This window comes from Larus michahellis, chromosome 2 (assembly GCF_964199755.1).
Source record: "Larus michahellis chromosome 2, bLarMic1.1, whole genome shotgun sequence".
In the NCBI taxonomy this organism is placed as follows: domain Eukaryota; kingdom Metazoa; phylum Chordata; class Aves; order Charadriiformes; family Laridae; genus Larus; species Larus michahellis.
Genome location: NC_133897.1, coordinates 79,927,115 through 79,946,669, shown reverse-complemented (window position 1 = coordinate 79,946,669; position 19,555 = coordinate 79,927,115). Strand labels below are relative to the sequence as shown.

General features: G+C 40.5%; 1 protein-coding gene across 1 annotated transcript in view; it reads left to right on the top strand.

Annotated features, from left to right (window-relative positions):
• PHLPP1 (PH domain and leucine rich repeat protein phosphatase 1) overlaps positions 1 to 19,555 on the top strand; it is a 141,184-nt gene that overhangs the window by 82,667 nt on the left and 38,962 nt on the right. The window contains exon 4 of the mRNA XM_074576106.1: positions 10,696 to 10,862. Within this exon, the coding sequence (XP_074432207.1) occupies positions 10,696 to 10,862 (167 nt within the window). The remainder of the gene's footprint in view (positions 1 to 10,695; positions 10,863 to 19,555) is intronic.

Genomic DNA, 19,555 nt, shown 5'->3' with positions numbered 1-19,555 from the left:
TCTAATGTTTACTGGTCAGAACCATGTCAGAATACCTTTTTTCCAAGGCCTTGACCACAGAGCAATGCCAATGGCAAGTGCAGGGAAAAATCATATGCAAGGATAAAGTAGTTTAAGTTATTTGAGATGTTACTTGTTACAGTGCTGCCAGTTCATACTTTAGAGTCACTGGATGCCATATCTCCTCTCCAGGTATCTGCTTAGTCTCCTAAGCAGTGGATATCCTGCTTCTGGACTATAGAGAACTTTACCTTAGTTCTATGAGATCTGAATTTCTAGATGAGTATTTTTGCTTTTACCTTTGGTTATTGGTTATTACCTTTGGTAATTATACAGAGAATTGTTGTGTGCAACAAACACTATTTGTGTTGTAGTTAGGAGTTTCTGACATTTTCTTATAACTTCGTAGTCTTAGTCCATGTGTTTGAATGTACCATAATGATTTTAGACTACTGTGTTTGTATGCGTTGGGGACAGATTAGAGGTCAGGGATGTACTGGTTGCTGAGAGGGTCACCATGCAGTAGTTGGTTTGTTTCTTATGCTAGTAGCTCTTGGAGGCTTGAAAATGAGTCTCTATACTAGTAAGACCTAAAGGTGAGTTTAGTATAATGCCAACATCAGTGGCATCTTTTGAAAATAGCCTTTAACCAAATCCAAGGCTCTGCAACAAGCTTATTTTCTTTGAGGATAACAGCCATCCAGGTTTTTTTCACATTTGTAAGACTAAGAAGCGCCATAAGCTTGTTTGCAACTGTTGATTCAACATCTAGTGAAGAAAAGAGACTCCTTAAAGATTTTCACATTTTCAGTGGGGCTTTTTTTGAACTTGATCCTTGCTTGCAGGAAATGTGATGACTCTAAGTTTAGTACAAGGAAACCATGTTTTCCTCTAATAACCTAAAATGACAATATTGAGATAATGCTTTCTCTAAAAATAGATCTCTAAAAATAAACCTGCAGCTTCCTTTTGGTGGTGATTACAAGCATTCAAACATAAACAAACCTCTGGTTTCATTGCGGAACTTGACTTCCTTTTGTGTGTGTGTGTGTGAAATCTTCAATATTTGGGACCTTTGCTCTGCAGTCATATCTGGTTATTCTTGCTATGGGTGGCTTCTTGTCATCTCAAGTCTGAAAGCAGAAGGCCGGGCAAAGCAAACTTGAAGACAGTTTTGTTTTTCTTTTGATGTTAACACTTGAAAGTGTTCTTCCTCCTCTTTCCTTGCAAAACCTATTCTTTTGTGCCTTTTGTTAGAGGTTAATTGATGTTTTGGAAATGAATTTCTGAGTGTGTTTCAGTGTAGTCTCTCTCTTAATGGTTCGGGAGGGAAACTTGGTGGCTTGGCTCAGGTGGTTAGTTTTCCATGTCAAAATAGTTCAGCTGATTCCAAAATAGTGTAATTGGCATGACTTCAAGCTTTTATCTTGATTTCTATTCTAGAGAAAAACTGTAGCTTCACTATTATAATTTCTTCTTTTTCCTTGCTAAAATTCAGAGAGTCTGTGGTCCTTGTTTCGGACTTGCTGCCTTCAGTTAATAATAGAGTAGTTATTGAAGTATTGCAGCCAAGAGTGAGAATGGAAAACTATGTATCGCCCACACATCTGGAATAGCTTTCAAGTAATGTCTTTTGAAGCCTCTAAATCAGATTCTGATATTATTGAAGCTGAATTTGTGCAGCTCTTGCATAAACACAGAAAGGCATTGCTATGGCTTACAGCTAGAAGCTCAGTGAGGTGTTGCAGATGTTACCTTTTAAGGTGTGTTCAATCCAGGAGGATCCCAAAGTGTGTTCAGTAATCTCTGGGGGTAGAGGGGTGGGAGTGAGCAAGGGAATGTAACTTTGCTCTTAATGAAGCTGAGGGGAGCTACATGTCTGGTGAGCAGATCCCATGAGACTGGAGGGGGTTGCAGGGACTGATACATTGCAGGGTACTTCAGTACATGTAAGGTGGTAACTGTGTCAGTCTTGAAACTGAATGGCTGTAACGCTGAGAGCCTCTACAAGCAAAGTCTAGCAGGGAGGAAAAAACGAGAGGAATTATTAGCAAAAACTAACTTTAGGGACGTTTGGTCTCCGTAGGCTTCTTTGGTAGTCAGTGGAGGAGGAAGGTCTCCAGAGAGAAGAGGGAATCAGAATCAGAGCTGGAGACCAGTTTTAGGCCCCAGGCCACTACAGCTATATTAATGATTGTTTGTATTATAAAACGCTTGGGTCAGAAGGCCTTTCTGACTTACTGTGAAATAATGTCACAAAAAGAGTTCATCTTACTGTAGAATTAATCCATATGATGCAGGTGTGTTAGGAGACCTAGGTCAGAAACTGAGGACCTAGCATAACCTCTTATTTAAAACAAATAAACAAAGCCGCACAACCCTCTCCATGTGGGACTGGGGAGAGTCAGACAAGTGAACATCTACTGGAAGTCTCACTGGCAACAGTCTGAAATCTATAGTAAATGCTGAAAGAAAGTCTTTGCTGGAGGGCTGCTCATTGCAAAGTCGTCTTGCTGGCAGTACAGCAGCCTGTCTTGGTAAAAAATGAAGTCTAACACAAGTTCTAAGAAGAAAAACGGATATTTCTCAATTTTTGTGAGACTATCACCTGTTTTGCAATATTTACAGATTAATTGTTTTCAGTCAAGCTGTTTTAAGGATATTAATATTCCTTGCTCCACCAAATGGAGATTCACATGTCTGAATTATAAGTAGCTTAATGCTACAGCTAATTACTGGCCCTTAGCTGCAGGTTGCATCTTAAGCCTTGTCCTTGCAGGGATCTTACCAGTGTGAACATCCCAGCGTGACTACCACCAAGGTAACAGTGTTGATGTCACTCCCTGTGTAGTATTGATACCAGTACCTGATCTCTAGAAGAAAAGCACATTTGTTCCCTGGAGCAGCAAAAATACTCATATTCTGGTAGTGACTTCAGATAATACCAAACATTTCCAAATGACTTGTGACGAATGTCACCTTTTTTTTGGACAAGATCTCACTTTCAAGAGCTTGATGCTAAACCTGGGGCACTGACTTTCACATCTATGAAATTATTCCTATCATTAAGGGTAAAGGAGCGCAACTTATGCATTATTACCTCCACATTTCCCCCTCCCCAGACACATTTGCTACTGCTGTTTTCAGCAAAGTAAGGGCCAAAGGTAGAGGTGAGCTATTTCTGCATGCTCTATAAATCTTTGTTCAGAGCTAAGAGGAGGAGAGACAGGACAAGTCAAATAATCTTTGTGGCCCCGAGTCTTGCTGGCATAAGGTGTTTGTACCAGGCTCCTGCACTTCGTCTTAGTAGGCAATTACAGCTCTTACCTATGGCATTGCCTGTTCGGTTTGTGAAACAGTGATGTGCTTTCAAGCCTCTGCTGAGTTTTACTTTTCTTTGCAAGGCCCTTAGCTTGAGTTAGGGTGGATCTAATTTAACTTTTGAAAGAAAACAAAAGGAGAGGCCAGAAAAGCCATTACCTTTTCACCATTTGGACTGCACCCATTTTAAAAGCTGTCATTTAAAAATGAAAATATGTGGCTTTAAAGAAAAAGAAAACCTTTTTATTTCTTTTTTCACCTCTTTCATTAAGGTTTTTGGCGTTTGCTTGTTTACCAGTCTGAGCATTTCCTCAGCTCTTGGCTGTGGCTGAGGACACCGATGTATTTCCTGGCTGTGGAGTTCACAGGAGGGAGGCCTCTGCTGAGCGGGGCTTTGATGTTCGAATAGAAAGGAGGATTAGGATTTGAAGTGAGGTTAGTTCTGAGGTGAGGAGAACCTGTTTGCTCTAAGCAGTTAGTTTAGGTATTTCAAGCTGGCTAGTTAAGCCTTATGCAGGCATTGGTGGGATGTGATGAATATCGAACTGTTTAAAAGCAAATCCTAAGGGAGAAAAATTATGCTGCCTTTGCATTAGCATGTCTACAGCAGGTGTAATTTAACATTGTCAACTCAGTTTAAACAGACTGGGGATTTGGCTGCCTGTACAATGTGGGCTGTTTAGTTATTTTAATTGTCTTCTGTTGAAGTCCTAAATAGTAATTTCTTATCTGAATAGAGCTATAGGGAATGGGATGAGGGTAAACAGGAAAAAGACATAATTACGTTGGTTTAAATTCACACCACAGGTCACACCAAAAGATGTCCTTGTGTAAACAACGCGCGTGTTTGTCCATACAGCTGGATTCAGCTGTGTCCATTGCTGACATCCATTGTCAGCAACAGATCATTTTTGTAGTATAGCCAAGGCTTTAAAACAAAGACGGTGATCAGTCTTGTTGCGTAGCTGGGTGACAGAGGCGGCATTATACTGATGGACAAAGCAAAGTGTTTTTTAGCCCTGTGTAGCAAGAAGAGGCAAGAATATTGGTTGATACAAGTGTTTTTCTGGGTTTTTTTTATTGCCAGCTGCTAAAGATTTACAGTGAACCCATGTCATACTTTCACCAGTCTTGAAATACTGCTTCCTTTTTAAAAACAATAATAAAAAATTAAAATTGAAACACCGTGGCGAAACCTTTCTTATTCAAGGTACTGCTGGCTTTTGTGAATTGCTGTTTATACTTGTAAGTACTATTGCGGCACAACTAACACATGTTTAAAAGCAGGTTTTCATATTGGGGAGACTCATAGTTTTTTGTCATGTGTGCAGCTCTTAGGTGGGGAGTAGCAGAAGTTGTACTGCCCGAGGGAGTGAGAGAGCTCTGTGGCAGTATTATTTGTGGTGGTATTCACAGAATAAAGCTACATTTTATTGTTCTGGGGGAAAATTAAAAGCACAATGACAGCTTTTTGGTGTTTGCAGTGTGTAGATCCAGGGCCCTTTGTAGTACATGTGCTATAGTTGTATGCCACTTCTTTGAAACTGCACTTCAGTATGCCGTACTCACATGGAGGCTGGGAAAAAACCCACAGAACTTAAAACACTGTAGGCCAGGGCTGCATAACTGAGGTTGCAACAGGAACTGGAAAAAAAGTCTTCCGTTGGACTTTGCTCTTTGACAGACGAAGTTGAATTTGGCCTTACCCCATTACTGCTTCTCTAGTATTACAATGGGAGACATTGCAATACAATGATTGTCCACAAAGTGTTTAAAAATCATATCCAGGGAATGGAGAAAGCTGCATGTTTCATCTTGCTTCTTTATATTTGTGACGATTAAAAATCCCAACTGAAAAGTGGACTTCAAAAAGGTACAAGATTTTGTTATGTGTTTGAGCTACCATGCAGTTAAACTGTTGCATCGCTGGCAAAGACAGGGTATCATACACCATCTTTCAAGAAGGTCATTGCCCCAGCTGCATCCCCCATGTTACTAGTACTGGAAATAGGGGTTTCATGTGAAAACAAGCGTTAAGGATGTATGCAGTTTAGGGTATGATGAGAAGACATTGCAAAGGGTTTGGTCAAGGCAACAGCTTCTTCTGCCTGGGGAATCATAAACTGTGCTGCTTGTGTTTTTATTTTTATATATGTATGTGAAGCATATAAAACAGTTACACTTTTAAGTTTTCCAAAAGAAAACACCAAAGAAGCCATAATGAGCGCTTGATGCAGTTTCCACATGTATCTAGAAAGCCTTTCCCTCTAGCATTGCTACCACACTGATTCTCTTCACTGTTTTTGTTGGAGCATGGGTCTGTTGAACCCAACCTAGATAACTTGTTGGGGTATTTATTTACAGCAGAATGTCTTGGGTTTGGTTTTTTGTTTGTTTGTTTTTTTTACTTCCAGTGGAAACCCTACTTTCTGCAGATAATGACCCTTCCTCTGAATGCTTTTTATTTGACTGTGAGGGATATTCCAGTCAGCGTTTTCTTACCCTTTATCAGCTTATCTCTGCAGTGATTCCCCACAGTGAGTCAAGAAAACCCAGTGTGTTATTAAAAACGGTATCATCTCTTAGAAAAATGCTTTGCTCTTAATAAACAACAGCAAACACACACGTGCAGTCTTACTGCATTTCAGCCAATTGAACACGATTACAAGACTAAAATATTGCTTTAGTGTTTGATTTGGGAACAATATCATTTCATAATTTCAATACTCAACTTCAAAACAACTGGTGAAAGTTTCTGGTGAACCAAAGAAAGTATTGTTGAGAGATTGTTCTCCTTTGTCACTCTTCTTTGTTTTTCATCTTGTTCCTCTGTTCTCTAGGAATTTATTACAGAACAGTATTGATCAATGCAAATAGAAAAGTCTTTATCCATGCCTGTGAGAAAAACTGTGTTTATATGAGTATTCCTTGTAACAATTCAGAAGTTAATTCTTAGAGTACTGTTTTGCTAACGAAAAAGACTGATAAAATTACAGTTGATTCCAGACTTAACACCTTTTAAAATGTAGTTTTAACTTTTACAGTTATCTCTCTGGTAGAGGCATCGTTCAGTATATGTTAATTGCGTGAAAATCTTAACTAAATTCTTCGTATAACAAAGTGATTCCTTTAAAAAAAAAAAAAAACAAAAAAACAAACAAACAAACAAAAAAAAAAAAAAACAAAACAAAAAAAAACAAACCAAACAGCAAACAAACAATAACCAGAACATACAACTTGTAAAAACAAAATTGCTTTTAACTAGATTTTTTTTCACAGGGCTTGATGATTTTAAGAAAGAATTTGCACGCTTTTTTGAGATTAGCAGAATTTGGATTTGTTTGTCTGCTTTATCATGGTTCACACTCTCAGATATTTTTAGAGTAACGTGCCTTGCTAAGCACTGCTGTGTTGCTTATTTTTCATATCGCATTCCAAACAAGTAGTTGGAGTAACAGTGTATGTAAGCATCACACCTGAAATTATACATTCTCCCTTTTAATTTAATAGGTGTCAGCGCTTTTTCATCTCTTCTGTTTTCAGTGTGATGAGAACTGTACTGTACTGGGCAGGTTCTAGCACCATAAACAGACTGAATACCTAGCTTTCAGAAATAACTGCTCAGAATAGCCTATGAATAATTTTTGTCCAATACTACGAGGGGAAGAAAAATAGTAGCTACAGTAACAAAAGGACTGAGCTAATTGAGTAACAAAAATTTAAGCGTTTTGATGGATGTGGGAGGACTGGATTATTAACAGTCACATCAGAGAAAAACACTGCACCGTCTGTTCCTCTCAAAGCTTATGGCTGTGTGTTTATAATAGAGACCATTATCCTGAGGCCTGTGTGGCTTGCATTGGGGAGGAAAAAAGGAAGAAAAAACTCCTTGGCCTTCTTTTCAGTGGCAAGCTACTTCACTTACACCAGCAAAACCTGATGTCTCAAAGTTCAGGGTACTTTATGGTAAGAGCTGTATGTCTGCCCAGAAGTCTGGGTGGTGTCTCCTTCATTGATGTTCGGAAGCTTTTAGCGACTGTTACTGGGCATTGATTATGAGTTGTTGGGGTTTTCCTTTTGTCCCTTAGATGTGGTGTTTGTACCTCCAGAATCCTAGCATGTGAGGCCAGTAAAAGTGCCAATAACAGAATGAAATGATTGCTTCTCTTGCAGTAACAGAACATGTAACCATTTGAGCAATGTTTGTGCAGTCCCAGAAGTCTAAAATGGTGGTGAAATTCTTGGCTTCTCCTCCTTTGATCTAAGCCGTGCCTGCTCCAAATACGCATCTCATTCTTCTAGCGTTTGACCCCTCCTTCCTGCCCACAATGCACACTGCCTTGTCCTACTGTGTGGTGGTGCTTTGTCATGTAGCTAGCTCCACGACTCTACATAATGAAAAGATACATTTAATAGCGTTGGACAGAAAATATAAGACTTCTAGACTGCCGTGCTGTTTTTGTGTTTTTGTATCCAAATAATGGCTAATAAATAAGTAAAGCAGCAGGATGCTGTTCACGCAACTGTATGCTAGAGATGTGGTATGGGGCAGAGTTTCTGTTACTTAAATTTGTTGCCTGTAGTGGAATGATGCTAGCTATATGTAGTGCTAGGTGGTGTGATTTCTTTAGCCTCTAAGGCTGTGTTTGTTTTACCTTCCTCTTTCTAGAAAACAATGTTAAAACCCCAGATCTCAGTTTTGGTTTTGTCACATTTTTATGATTCTTGGACAGTTTTCTAATCCATTGAGAAGAGATGATTGCTTGGTGCTTTGCTGCTGCTGCTGTGATGTTTTTTCTCCATTAAGATATAAATGGGAAAACTCTTTCTTCTGCCATTTAATACCTGCTTTTGACCCTTGAAACCGAGGCAGGGGGGTGACTGTTATCCCCTCACCTCCACTCACTTGGGTATACTGACCAGTCATGCAGTGGTATAGAAGACTTTTTCTTTTTTTTTTTTTTTTTTCATGGTTGGAAAGGACCTTTGAGATCATTGAGTCCAACCATACACACAAAAAAATCCCCCCTACAGTCTCTGTCACTAGAGCAGGCCCTGAAGTGCCAAATCTACATGTTTCTTAAATACCCCTAGGGATGGTGACTCAACCACCTCCCTGGGCAGCCTGTTCCAGTGCCTGACCACTCTTTCAGTAAAGTAATTCTTCCTAATATCTAATCTAAACCTCCCCTGCCGCAACTTCAGACCATTTCCTCTGGTCCTGTCATTATTTACTTGGGAGAAGAGGCCAACACCCACCTCTCTACACCCTCCTTTCAGGTAGTTGTAGAGGGCCATGAGGTCTCCCCTCAGCCTCCTCTTCTCCAAACTAAACATGCCCAGCTCCCTCAGCCTCTCCTCATATGACTTGGTCTCCAGACCCCTCACCAGCTTGGTAGCTCTCCTCTGGACACGCTCCAGCACTTCAATGTCCCTCCTGTACAGAGGGGCCCAGAACTGAACACAGTACTCGAGGTGAGGCCTCACCAGTGCCGAGTACAGAGGCACCATCACTTCCCTGCTCCTGCTGGCCACGCTATTCCTGATACAAGCCAGAATGCTGTTGGCCTTCTTGGCCACCTGGGCACACTGCTGGATCATGTTAAGCTGGCCGTCCACCAGCACCCCCAGGTCCTTTTCTGCCGGGCAGCTTTCCAGCTACTCTTCCCCAAGCCTGTAGCGCTGCGTGGGGTTGTTGTGACTGAAATGCAGGACCCAGCACTTGGCCTTATTAAACCTCATACAGCTGGCCTTGGCCCATCGGTCCAGCCTGTCCAGGTCCCTCTGTAGAGCCTTCCTGCCCTCAAGCAGATCAACACTCCCACCTAGTTTGGTGTCATCTGCAAACTTACTGAGGGTGCACTCAATCCCCTCATCCAGATCATTGATAAAGATATTAGACAAAACTGGGCCCAAAACTGAGCCGTGAGGGACACCACTGGTGACGGGCTGCCAAGAAGACTTCACCCCATTAATCACAACTCTCTGGGCATTGCCATACAGCCCGTTTTTTACCCAGCAAAGAGTACACTTGTCTATGCCATGATTCGCCAGCTTCTCCAGGAGAATGCTGTGGGGGACGGTGTCAAAGGCCTTACCAAAGTCCAGACAGACAACGTCCACAGCCTTCCCTGCATCCAGAAGGCGGGACACATGGTCATAGAAAGAGATCAGGTTGGTTGAGCAGGACCTCCCTTTCCTGAACCCATGCTGGCTGGCCCTGATCCCTTGGCCACCCTGCACTTGCTGTGAGAGCTCACTCGAGATGATCCTCTCCATGATCTTCCCTGGTACCGAGGTCAGGCTGACAGGCCTGTAGTTCCCCAGATCCTCCTTCCGACCCTTCTTGTAGATGGGCATCACATTAGCCACCCTCCAGTCATCTGGTACCTGCCCTGTTGACCAGGATTGTTGATAAATGATGGAGAGAGGCTTGGTGAGCTCTCCCGCCAGCTCCCTGAGTACTCTTGGGTGAATCCCATCCGGCCCCGTAGACTTATGTGCGTCTAGGTGCAGAAGCAGATCATTGACTACTTCCTCCTGGATTATGGGTGGGTTGTTCTGCTCTCCATCCTTATCTTCCAGCTCAGGAGGCTGAACACCCTGGGGATAGCTGGTCTGAGTACTGAAGACGGAGGCAAAGAAGGCATTAAGTATCTCAGCCTTCTCCTTGTCCTTGGTTGCAACTTTCCCCCCTGCATCCAGTAAGGGATGGAGATTTTCCCTGTCTCTTTCTTTGTTGATTTATTTATAAAAACTTTTTTTTGTTGTCCTTGATGTTAGTGGCCAAGTTGAGCTCCAGCTGGGCTTTTGCCTTCCTAATTTTCTCTCTGTATAACCTAACAAGATCTCTGTACTTCTCCCGAGTTGCCTGTCCCTTCTTCCAAAGGTGGTAAACCCTCCTTTTATTCCTAAGTCCCATGCGAAGTTCCTTATTCATCCAGGCTGGCCATTTTCCCTGCCCTTTAGACTTGCGACACTTGGGGACAGCCTGCTCCTGAGCCTTTAAGATTTCCTTCTTGAAGAGTGCTGTGGTTTTGCTGCTGTTTATGTCAAATCTCTGACCCTTTTTTTTCTGGTCATAGGGTATCACATCACTTCAGTGATGAAAATGAATCCATTTCACTTACTAGTTTGACAAACCTTTGCACTTTTCCCCCTGCTAGCTATCTGTGGACTTGGTTGTAGCACTGAGGCAAAGCAAGAGATCATGCATTACTTGCAGCAATGATGTAAACCGTGTTAGATCAGCTATATATGCCAATACTGACTTCTGCTGTGCTTAAAAGCAGTTTATCTTGTGCTAGTAGGGGTGAAGGAAATGTTTTTGGTTTATTACAGTATTAACATATTGGTGTACCTTTTGACTTCCAGGTTGCATCACAGCGCATAAGCTCAGTGGATCTTTCATGCTGCAGCCTGGAGCACCTGCCTGCCAACCTGTTTTATAGCCAAGACCTCACTCATCTCAATTTAAAGCAGAACTTCCTGAGGCTAAACCCCAGCCCATCCACAAGTAGAGCGCTTAGTGAATTACAAAGGTAAAGTGATATGGTTCTACTGGTTGTCCTCTGCCCTTGGAGCCAAGTGACCACTGGTCTGCAGGAACTTTCCTAAAAAATTACTCCTCCTCTTGTGGAGGATTGGCCTGGCTGTAACGCTTCAGCAATTAGTTAACTCTGTGTGTTAGAAACATAGTAGCTTTCATGAGAAACTTAATGGTTTTCTTGTAAATAGAAGGCTAATTTCAACCCAAAATGCAGTTTTCAGAATGTGTTGGTTTTATCTACCTACTGAGGCCAGACTGTAACTCTTCAGTCTTTGACTCGTGTGAGTCAATATGAGTTAGTGAGCTGCTCATCGAAGGGATGCATTCTAGGAAGGAACAGTACTGTGACTTTAGTTAGTTTTTTGTTACTTCCCAAGCAAAGAAGGCCCTGATTTAATAAATTCAGCCTGATTCCTGTCCTCTTTCTACTCTACTCAACCCTAATTGTTCCTTCCTAGTAACTATGACCTTCCAGTTGTTCTTTCCATTGCAGCTCATCCAAGAATGTAACAAAACGGGTAGACAGCAGCACGATCTGTGATCTGAATGATTTAACGTATGCGTCCTGTGGAATCAGCAGGCTTTCTGTATTCAGAAAGATGAATGTTTCCATACTGAATATAAAACTGTGAATCGTAGAGTACCTCAGGATTATATTTGTGGATGGTCCTCTTCAAATGAAATGTTTTAAACCACATTTCTAAATCCCCTCCTCTTTGAAAAACAACAGAAAAATACAAGATGGATTACACAGGCTGTTGTATTTTTATATAATTCCAATTTTGTTCTGGAAAAACAAAAAATTTGGCATAATGAAAGATGAATGAACCCAGTAGGCCTGCTTCACAAATAAAGCAGGCAGTGATTCCAAGAGCTTATGAACACAGTCTGGAGAAGAATACTGGATTAAATGTTCTGTGAATGTCGTATAGGTCTCCAGATAGCAAGTGGAATTTTAGCATAAGTTAGGTGATAAACATGGACAAATAATGAATGTCTTAATTTTAATGAATTACTATCATTCTTCCTTTTTAAATATCAGAAAGTGTACAGGAGATACTTGATTGTATTTTGTCCATACAGCTAATTTTCTTTGGGATTAGAAAGCATTTATAAATAACGTGATAGGCAATGTTTGTCTGTTTAATGTTCTCTTTGTACTGCAATTGTAGGAACAGTTGAAGAGTCTTGCTGAAAGTTGTTAAACTGTTAAAATTTTTCTTGCCATTGTGAGCCTGAACATGCAAGTGTTAAAGAGTTCGGGTGACCGAATAAAACTCTCCTGTTTTCTGAGATTCTGCATCAGGAAAATCTGGAGAAGTGCAAAAGGGTAGTGCAAAACTCATTAAGTGTCTTGTTCTTCTGAGAGCTGGTCCTATTCTGTCAGTGAATAACAGTCTGCTCTGCCTCCATTGTTTTGAGCTTGTCAAGAAGGCACAGGGGAAGGTCTGTGAACTTCTGGAGCAAAACGAATGATTAGGAAGGTTACATGGCACTGTTTCAGTGACTCAGAGCCAGTGCATCATGAACTCCTTCCCCTTTGCACTGATCTTGCCTGTGCCACTGCTGATGTCCTCCAGCCTTATCTTCAGCCAGGACAGGTGGCATCACCCAGGCAGTGAGTAGCTGAAAGCTGCTGTAGCTGTTCCTATTGCTGTGCCAGTGGACAGGGCTGTGTGAGGTGGTAGTTCCTGCTGAGGGATAGGAAGAGCAGTGCCCCATCGGTTATCTCTTGCCTCCCAATAGCAGCAAAAGCACGAGCCTGGCCCTGGAGCGCCTTCCCAAGCTGTGCTCCTTCCTGCCCGAAGAAACACAGTGCTGGCTTCTCCTTAGGGTGGGAAAACTTGAGTTTTACTTGTGCTGCCAAAAAGCTTTGAGCCAGTTCAACCTCTGTAAGTCTGCTTTTCTGTAGTGAGTAAATACACAAGTATCTAGCAAGAAGGGAACACTGTATCTTGAAATTATTAGTAAATCCCAGTATGAAAGCACGTGCAAAGTAAGGGAAGCTCAGCCTTTTTTTTTTTTTTCTTTTTAATCCAATTTCACAAAACCATTTTCAGATCTTTTGGGGGTTACACAAGGTAAAACTTGACTGGATAAACCAAAAGTCTTTTTTTGTTCAACCATGTTCTTTCAAACCACTGCAGAGCAAATACAAAATCTCTGCTGTTCTGACTTGGTACTGTTGGCTTTTATACCAAATTCTCATTTGCTAAATTGCAGCCGCACACAGGGCACAGCACCAGTGAATCAAGCCCAGAAGTATTTAAGGCTCCAAAATAACCATGTGCTTGGGCCTTGTGAACAAAATGCATTGGCGTTCCTGGTACAATTTTCAATTAAAATCTGGTTAGCAAGGCAGTCTAGGAATATTTGTCTTGCTATTAAGCAGCTCTTGGTGCTGTTGGTTCCTTTTAAGAAATCACTTTAGGTGGTATTTTAACAAATGCTCATGAATGCTGAATTTCAAAACAAGAGGTATGTCAAAGACAGAAGAAAATACCAACTTTTCAGCTACCCATTGAGTAGACATACAAGCAGCTGCATCATGGTAATGAGATGCTGACATATGCACTGACTTGGCAGGTACAGTCAGGAATGGATTGGGAAAAAAACAAGAATTCCTACTTTTGTTTATGCAGTTACTTCTTTCAGTTGTTAAAAGAATGTAATCTACTGCACTTCTGAATAAAATACTTAGTCCTGCTCCATACATGGCATAAGTGAAAAATCTCCATCTCGGGAACTAAATTACTGGTAGCATGTGAATGTTTACAGAGGTGTAGATGCACTTTTCTTTTCCTGGTAGCTACACTTTCACTCGATTTACTGTCCAGTCAGACTTTAAGTTCTGTTGCTGAAGATACTCTGCAGCTGTGAACTTCTGTAACTGAACTGTCTGAATGTTGAAAGGTATATACAGCTACCTGTAATTTTTTTCCTACTTAGCAGGGAATGCATATTTCATACTATGTATAAAAAAAGTAGGCAGTCTGAAAATTAATTTCTGTTGAAAAAAACATAGCAAATATTGGTACTTGTTCTACCTTACAGTAGCTTTTTTAAAATTATAGGGAAGGGTGTTTTTCTTTTGGGGGAGAGAGGAGATTCCCAAGTTGAAATATTGTCCAGCGGTTGCAGTATTAGAAGCAGCTGACGTGTCTTGTGATAATATCCCCATTGAGTCAGAATTTGCCTTTAAGCCTTTGGTGGTTTAGCTCCTGTGTACTGCAGATGGAGTTGATTGAAGACATTCTGTTGTCTTATCACAGATTTTATTGTTTACACTCTCGTAATGTTGGTTGGTTTTTTTAACCTTAAAGTTGACGTTTATATGTACATTGTGTTCCTAAACTTCACTTTCCCCTTATCTACAATGCAACTTAACAGCTCTTGTTCTGAAATGCAAATGAGTTCAGGCTTACTAGTTTCACAGAGTACTATTGCTCTAGGATGAAGCAAATGAATAAACCATAGTCTTTATTTACTGTTGCTCTGCTTCAGTGGGCTAAGCTCGCTTTATATTTATAGGTAATTGTTTCAGTCAGTGCTGTTGGAAAAACTGTTGGCATCGAGAATACTGTTTGCTTGTTAATATTGAAAAGTAAGTTGTCAGTATGTAGATTTCTAATATAAGCCTGTTAGGAATTTTTTAAAAAAAAAAGGAGAAAGAAAGGGGGGATGTAATAAGCCACAAAGTTTGTTTTAACGATAAACAAAATGATGCTTGCCAATTTTATCTGAGGAACAAGTTGTTATTCTGATTGTGGTTGTTAATTATTAACAGTGATTATATGGATTTTTATCTTAAGACCAGGTGGTATCTTTTCTCTCCCAGAGCCTCTTTAGAAATTAGCTGTCATCTCTGGCATCTCAGCTGAAACTCTTCTGGGACAGTGGCAGTAACTTGAAGTTGCATCTGTAGAGTATAAGAAGGCTAGAGGACTCTCAGATATTGATGCAAGAGTTTCTGAAATCCCTTGCTGCTTTCATCTGTAGGATAGCTGTTTTTATCTGAAGACCCAGAATTTGGGGGGTCCTCAAGCTAAGCCCTCCTTACAAATCCATTGTGCAGTAAGTAGGTAATTTGAAATGCAGTCATTGCTCAGAGGACACTTAGGTTCCCAGACAACAAGGGAGGAGAACAGTATTAGCGACCCAACTGGTGTGAACCCAGCAGACAAGCTTGCTAGAAGTCGGGGTGAGATGTAGTTTGGTCCTGGCTTGGCCTGGAGGCCCTGGAGATTGAGGAGCAGGGAAGAAAGTCTCCAGCCTGTCACTTGGTTGGTCTCAAAGTGCATTGAAGTGCTCCTTGTGATTATTATTTTTAGTGTATGAAATAGAGGTTAGAGAAGAAAGTCAGATGGATTAATGACATGTCAAATATACATCTTCCTCCTTGCCAGGCCCCACGGGGCACTGCCAGTAGATGCACTGGAAAAGATTTGAGCTTTCTCCTTTTTGGGGGTGGAGGGGTTTTTTGTTTGTTTTTAGGATGCTCTTCTGGAAAGTTATTTAATGAATCCAGCTAATGCAGGGAGTATGCTACCACAAGGAATGGAGTGCCGTTGCATGCTCCACAGTGTGGCAAGATGCTGGAACCTTTCTCTCACACTCTGATGGTCTCAGAGCTAGGGAACCTTACTTTTATACTCATTTCTCCTCTTTTCACTTGAAGCCAAAGACTGAAGCGTAGCCATCTAAGCAGTAGGGCAAGAAGTTGTTGGTGTGACACTGACAACCAGAGGTTTACTAGTGACAAACTCCATCCAGTGTTTGCTGTATTGTGGTGCTACATTTATTTTCTCAGCTCTGTAGCCTTGGAACACTTTTTTGCTATTTAAATAATACTAAAGATTACACTTGGAATATGTTGTTTATGTCACTTCACTGCTTTTGTTTTATTCAGCTTGTACAGACACTGAAGGAAGAGTTTGGTTTTGTTAGTGCATCTTTCCAAATCTTCATGGGTGGTTGTGTTTTACATAGCTCGTGTGTACCTTTCTGAACTCAAGAAAGTACCCTCATGTGAATACTTGGCAAAAATCAGTAACATTTGGTTAAAGAAAAATAAATTGCAAAAGTGACTAAGTGGGGGAAGATTGCAAAATTGGTTTAATGCCTGAAACACATTGGATTTTTTGGATTGTTTAAATTGGAACAGTGAAATCCTGAATAGTGGTAGGAGAAAAATAGATGGCACTAAGAAATAAGCTAAAAAATAGCATATTTAAAAATAGTGTGGTCTGAAACTAGAAAATGCAGTTATTAATTGGATTCAGTTTAGCGGAACTATTAGGCTAAGTACAGCAGTATCTCTTCCAAATAATGCTTCAAAAAGTAGTGAACGTATTTATGGAATCCAGTCATTGTGTATCAGCCTATTCCAATTTACTTGTCTATTGCTTTCTGAGTAAGGATTTTCTTTTCATGTATTTAAACATGTTTCAATTTGGAAGCCCGTCCCTAGCTAATGCTTTTGTATTCCAAATATAAATTTCCGATATAGGAGAATATATTTTCACTTTTTCTAGGAATTTTGTTCTTTCTCTGAGGATAGTCTTTCCCCCCTAATGAAACAGCATATGCTAGGAATGTGCAGAAATTGAGAACTGCGAAGTACAGCAATGTAGGTTAAGATTATTTCTACTAACAAAACATAAATTTGGGGTTATTTTTTTTCTGTATGGTCATCTTATCAACTATGTAATAGAATTAAAAGCTTTATTGTTGTTTTAAGTTTGGAGGTAGTCTGAATTTGACTTAACATCAGTGATTACTTGTATATTTTGAAAAATAACTGCCTAGATTTAAGGTTATTCCCTTTTGTGCAGTGCAGTCTGTTTTCATCCTTTTTTTTTTTAATACAATCTAGCAATTAATTTTGGCATACAGACTCAAGTCTGTATGCCAGAATTGTTGTGCCTTATATAGTTTTAAATGTGAGTAGAGGAGAGAAAGACTAGGATGACTGTTTCTGGTATGTTGGCATAAAGGGTGGCAAAAATGCCAAAATCGCTGCTCTCAGTCTGCTTTTTTCTTTCTTTTTTCTTTTTTTTTTCCCATGTGGTTTAAGAAACGAAGAAGGAAATAAAAATTCAGAAAAAACTATGTTTTCATTTATTCATTCAGCTAATGGAGAAATTGATAATGGGTGAATTTGTTCTAGTTTCTTCTGACTTGACCAGAATCAATCTTTGCCCTCAAACTGTATTACCCTCTTATCTGACATGATTTTTCTCCATTTGTTTTTGGGTGGTATGATGTGAGCTACTTGGTATCTGGATGAGCAGGAGCCTTTTCCAGACCAACAGAGTGGAAAACACCAGCAGAGCTCCTCCATCCTCCTTTCTGTATTATCTATTGAAAACTCTTCTGTGCCCAAGCTGGGGAGGGCTACTCGTGACCTCAGTTAGGTAAAACCGTGAAGGAAACCTGCAGCATCCAAATGAATATCACTAGCTCTTGCAGAAACAGTCTACCTCTATTCGGCTCAACAAATTTAGCGGGGCAAGAGGGCTGGAATAGTTCATTTTAATTGTCTTAACTAATTTAAGGCTTTTACAATGACACCCTTCTGGGAAGGGAAATGCTATGACAGTGTTTCTGGCGCTAGGCTAGCTGCGCCCTTAGGCAATAAGGCTATGGATGGGGAATCTGACGCAACTGCAAAAAAGCAGTAAATTGGACCTTTTATTTCCAAGGAGGAAATTGGTGTGTCAGGTTTATATGGAAATTCTCTTCATGATTAAGCAAGCACCAAAGTAGCAGACGTTCATGAAGGTGGCAAGTTGTAGTTCAGTTCCAACACTTGCCACAGTGCTGCTAGGCAAGTGTCATCAATCTGCTCGGAAATGGTGCTGAAGCTGGGGGACAGCTGTGCTGCTCCTTGAAACGATGTTCAACTGCAACCATAGCATAGGCATGCAACAGCCCAAATACTGGAGATAGTACTGGGGATCCTTAAACTGAGTCCCTTATTAAGCACGTCTTCTGTTTTGGGTGTAGCAAAATACTGCTTTTTAATTGCTTTTAGTAAGTGTAGGGCAAGACTGGTTTTGTCAGACAAGTCTGTTATGGCTGCATTTCAATTACAGTGTATGGCCATTTCAAATACAGTATTCCTTCCCCTCCAAACATAGTGGAATACAAATGCTGTACTTTGTAATGGAAATTCCTCTGCTGTGCACATCGGGTAGACCTGAATTTGAAATTAGCGTGTCAGCTCATTGCTTTGCTGTGATACAAACTTCTCTTGTTTGTCCCTCTCCTCGTTTTGCGTATGTCAAACTAAAACCACTCCTGAAGTGGCAGCTTCAGAATTAAGTAAGTGGGCATTTTTGGGCTCAATTATGGCAATTAGTGTTCAGTCATGTTGCATGTTTAAACCCAAGGGTTGACAACGTCAACATTTTGCTCTAGCTTAAAGTAAAACTATTTTTGGTCAGAGAAGTGAGTGTTTATATATTGGTCATTACAATAGAAAGCTTAGTAAGCTAACTGAACGTAGTGTGTTGAGAGATGCTGTTCTTCAGGTTGACTTTTTTAACAGATGACAAGGTCTAGAACCAGGGAAGGAGGGAGAAAAGGAAGGAAAGCATATGTATGGACTTGATATGAGGTAATTACACTGTCATGCCTCAAACGAGCAATGTTGTGCCTTTTCTTCTTTCTAGCAATGCCATGGGGGCAGCATTAATGTGTGCTCCTGCTTCTGGTAGGAGTAAATATTTGGGTGTGAGAAAACAGCAAAGATGTTGCTCTGTGAAATCTATTTAAAGACCAACATTGCAAACTCAGCAGCAACAGAAAAGTTGCATCTGCAAAATACTTCTCTCCTGCCTTATTTATATTGACGCTACAAGTGATACTGGTGCTACTGACTGTAAATCTCTCTAGATATAAGAAGTGCTATAAAAAGTTCAGCATTTAAATGTGCAGCATGGCAGTGCTCCATAATGGAAGTGCACCAAGCCATTTGCGATGTGGATAGTGGGAAGTGAGTGGCCGAAGATGAGAAGTAGGCTTAGATCTTAACTTTGAGTAAATGCCTGCTAGTTTGGCTTAGTAATGTTCTGTGCTTGACAGTGCTCCATGAGAAGAAATGCGACTTTAGCATTTTGTAAATGAACGTGCCAGTTGTCTTAAATTAATCTCTTAACTTTAACTAAGCTTATGGTGTCTTGTCTTTCAGCTTTTCTTTAAATATGATTTAACAATAAACTCTCCTTTGTGGATTACTTGACATACACTTCTGTGTGCATTTTCAGCTTCTGTATGAGTATATCCAATACTGAATGTACTACTCATCCTCCCTTACACGCTGTATAGACCTGTTAATCAGTTTAGTTCATGCCTTTAGTAATTAGATTACTTACAGAAGACCCTTAATAAACACACATTAAAACATACATTAGGGTAGTAGAGATGTAATCCAGATACATTTGGGGGGGGGGGTGTGATTTTTTTTTTTCCTCTTTGATGTAGGACAATTATACACAAGAACATGTGTAGAAAGCCTTGAAGCTGAACACTGCATTGGAGTTGATTAATGTATTTCTTAGCTTCCTTCACCACCACCACTGCCCGCCGCCCCATTCCTCTTTCCTCCGTGTATTAGCTTCATCTTCTGTAATTTTATCTCAAGATTGTACTTGGGGTCTTTTAGTAGATGGTAGTTTTCAG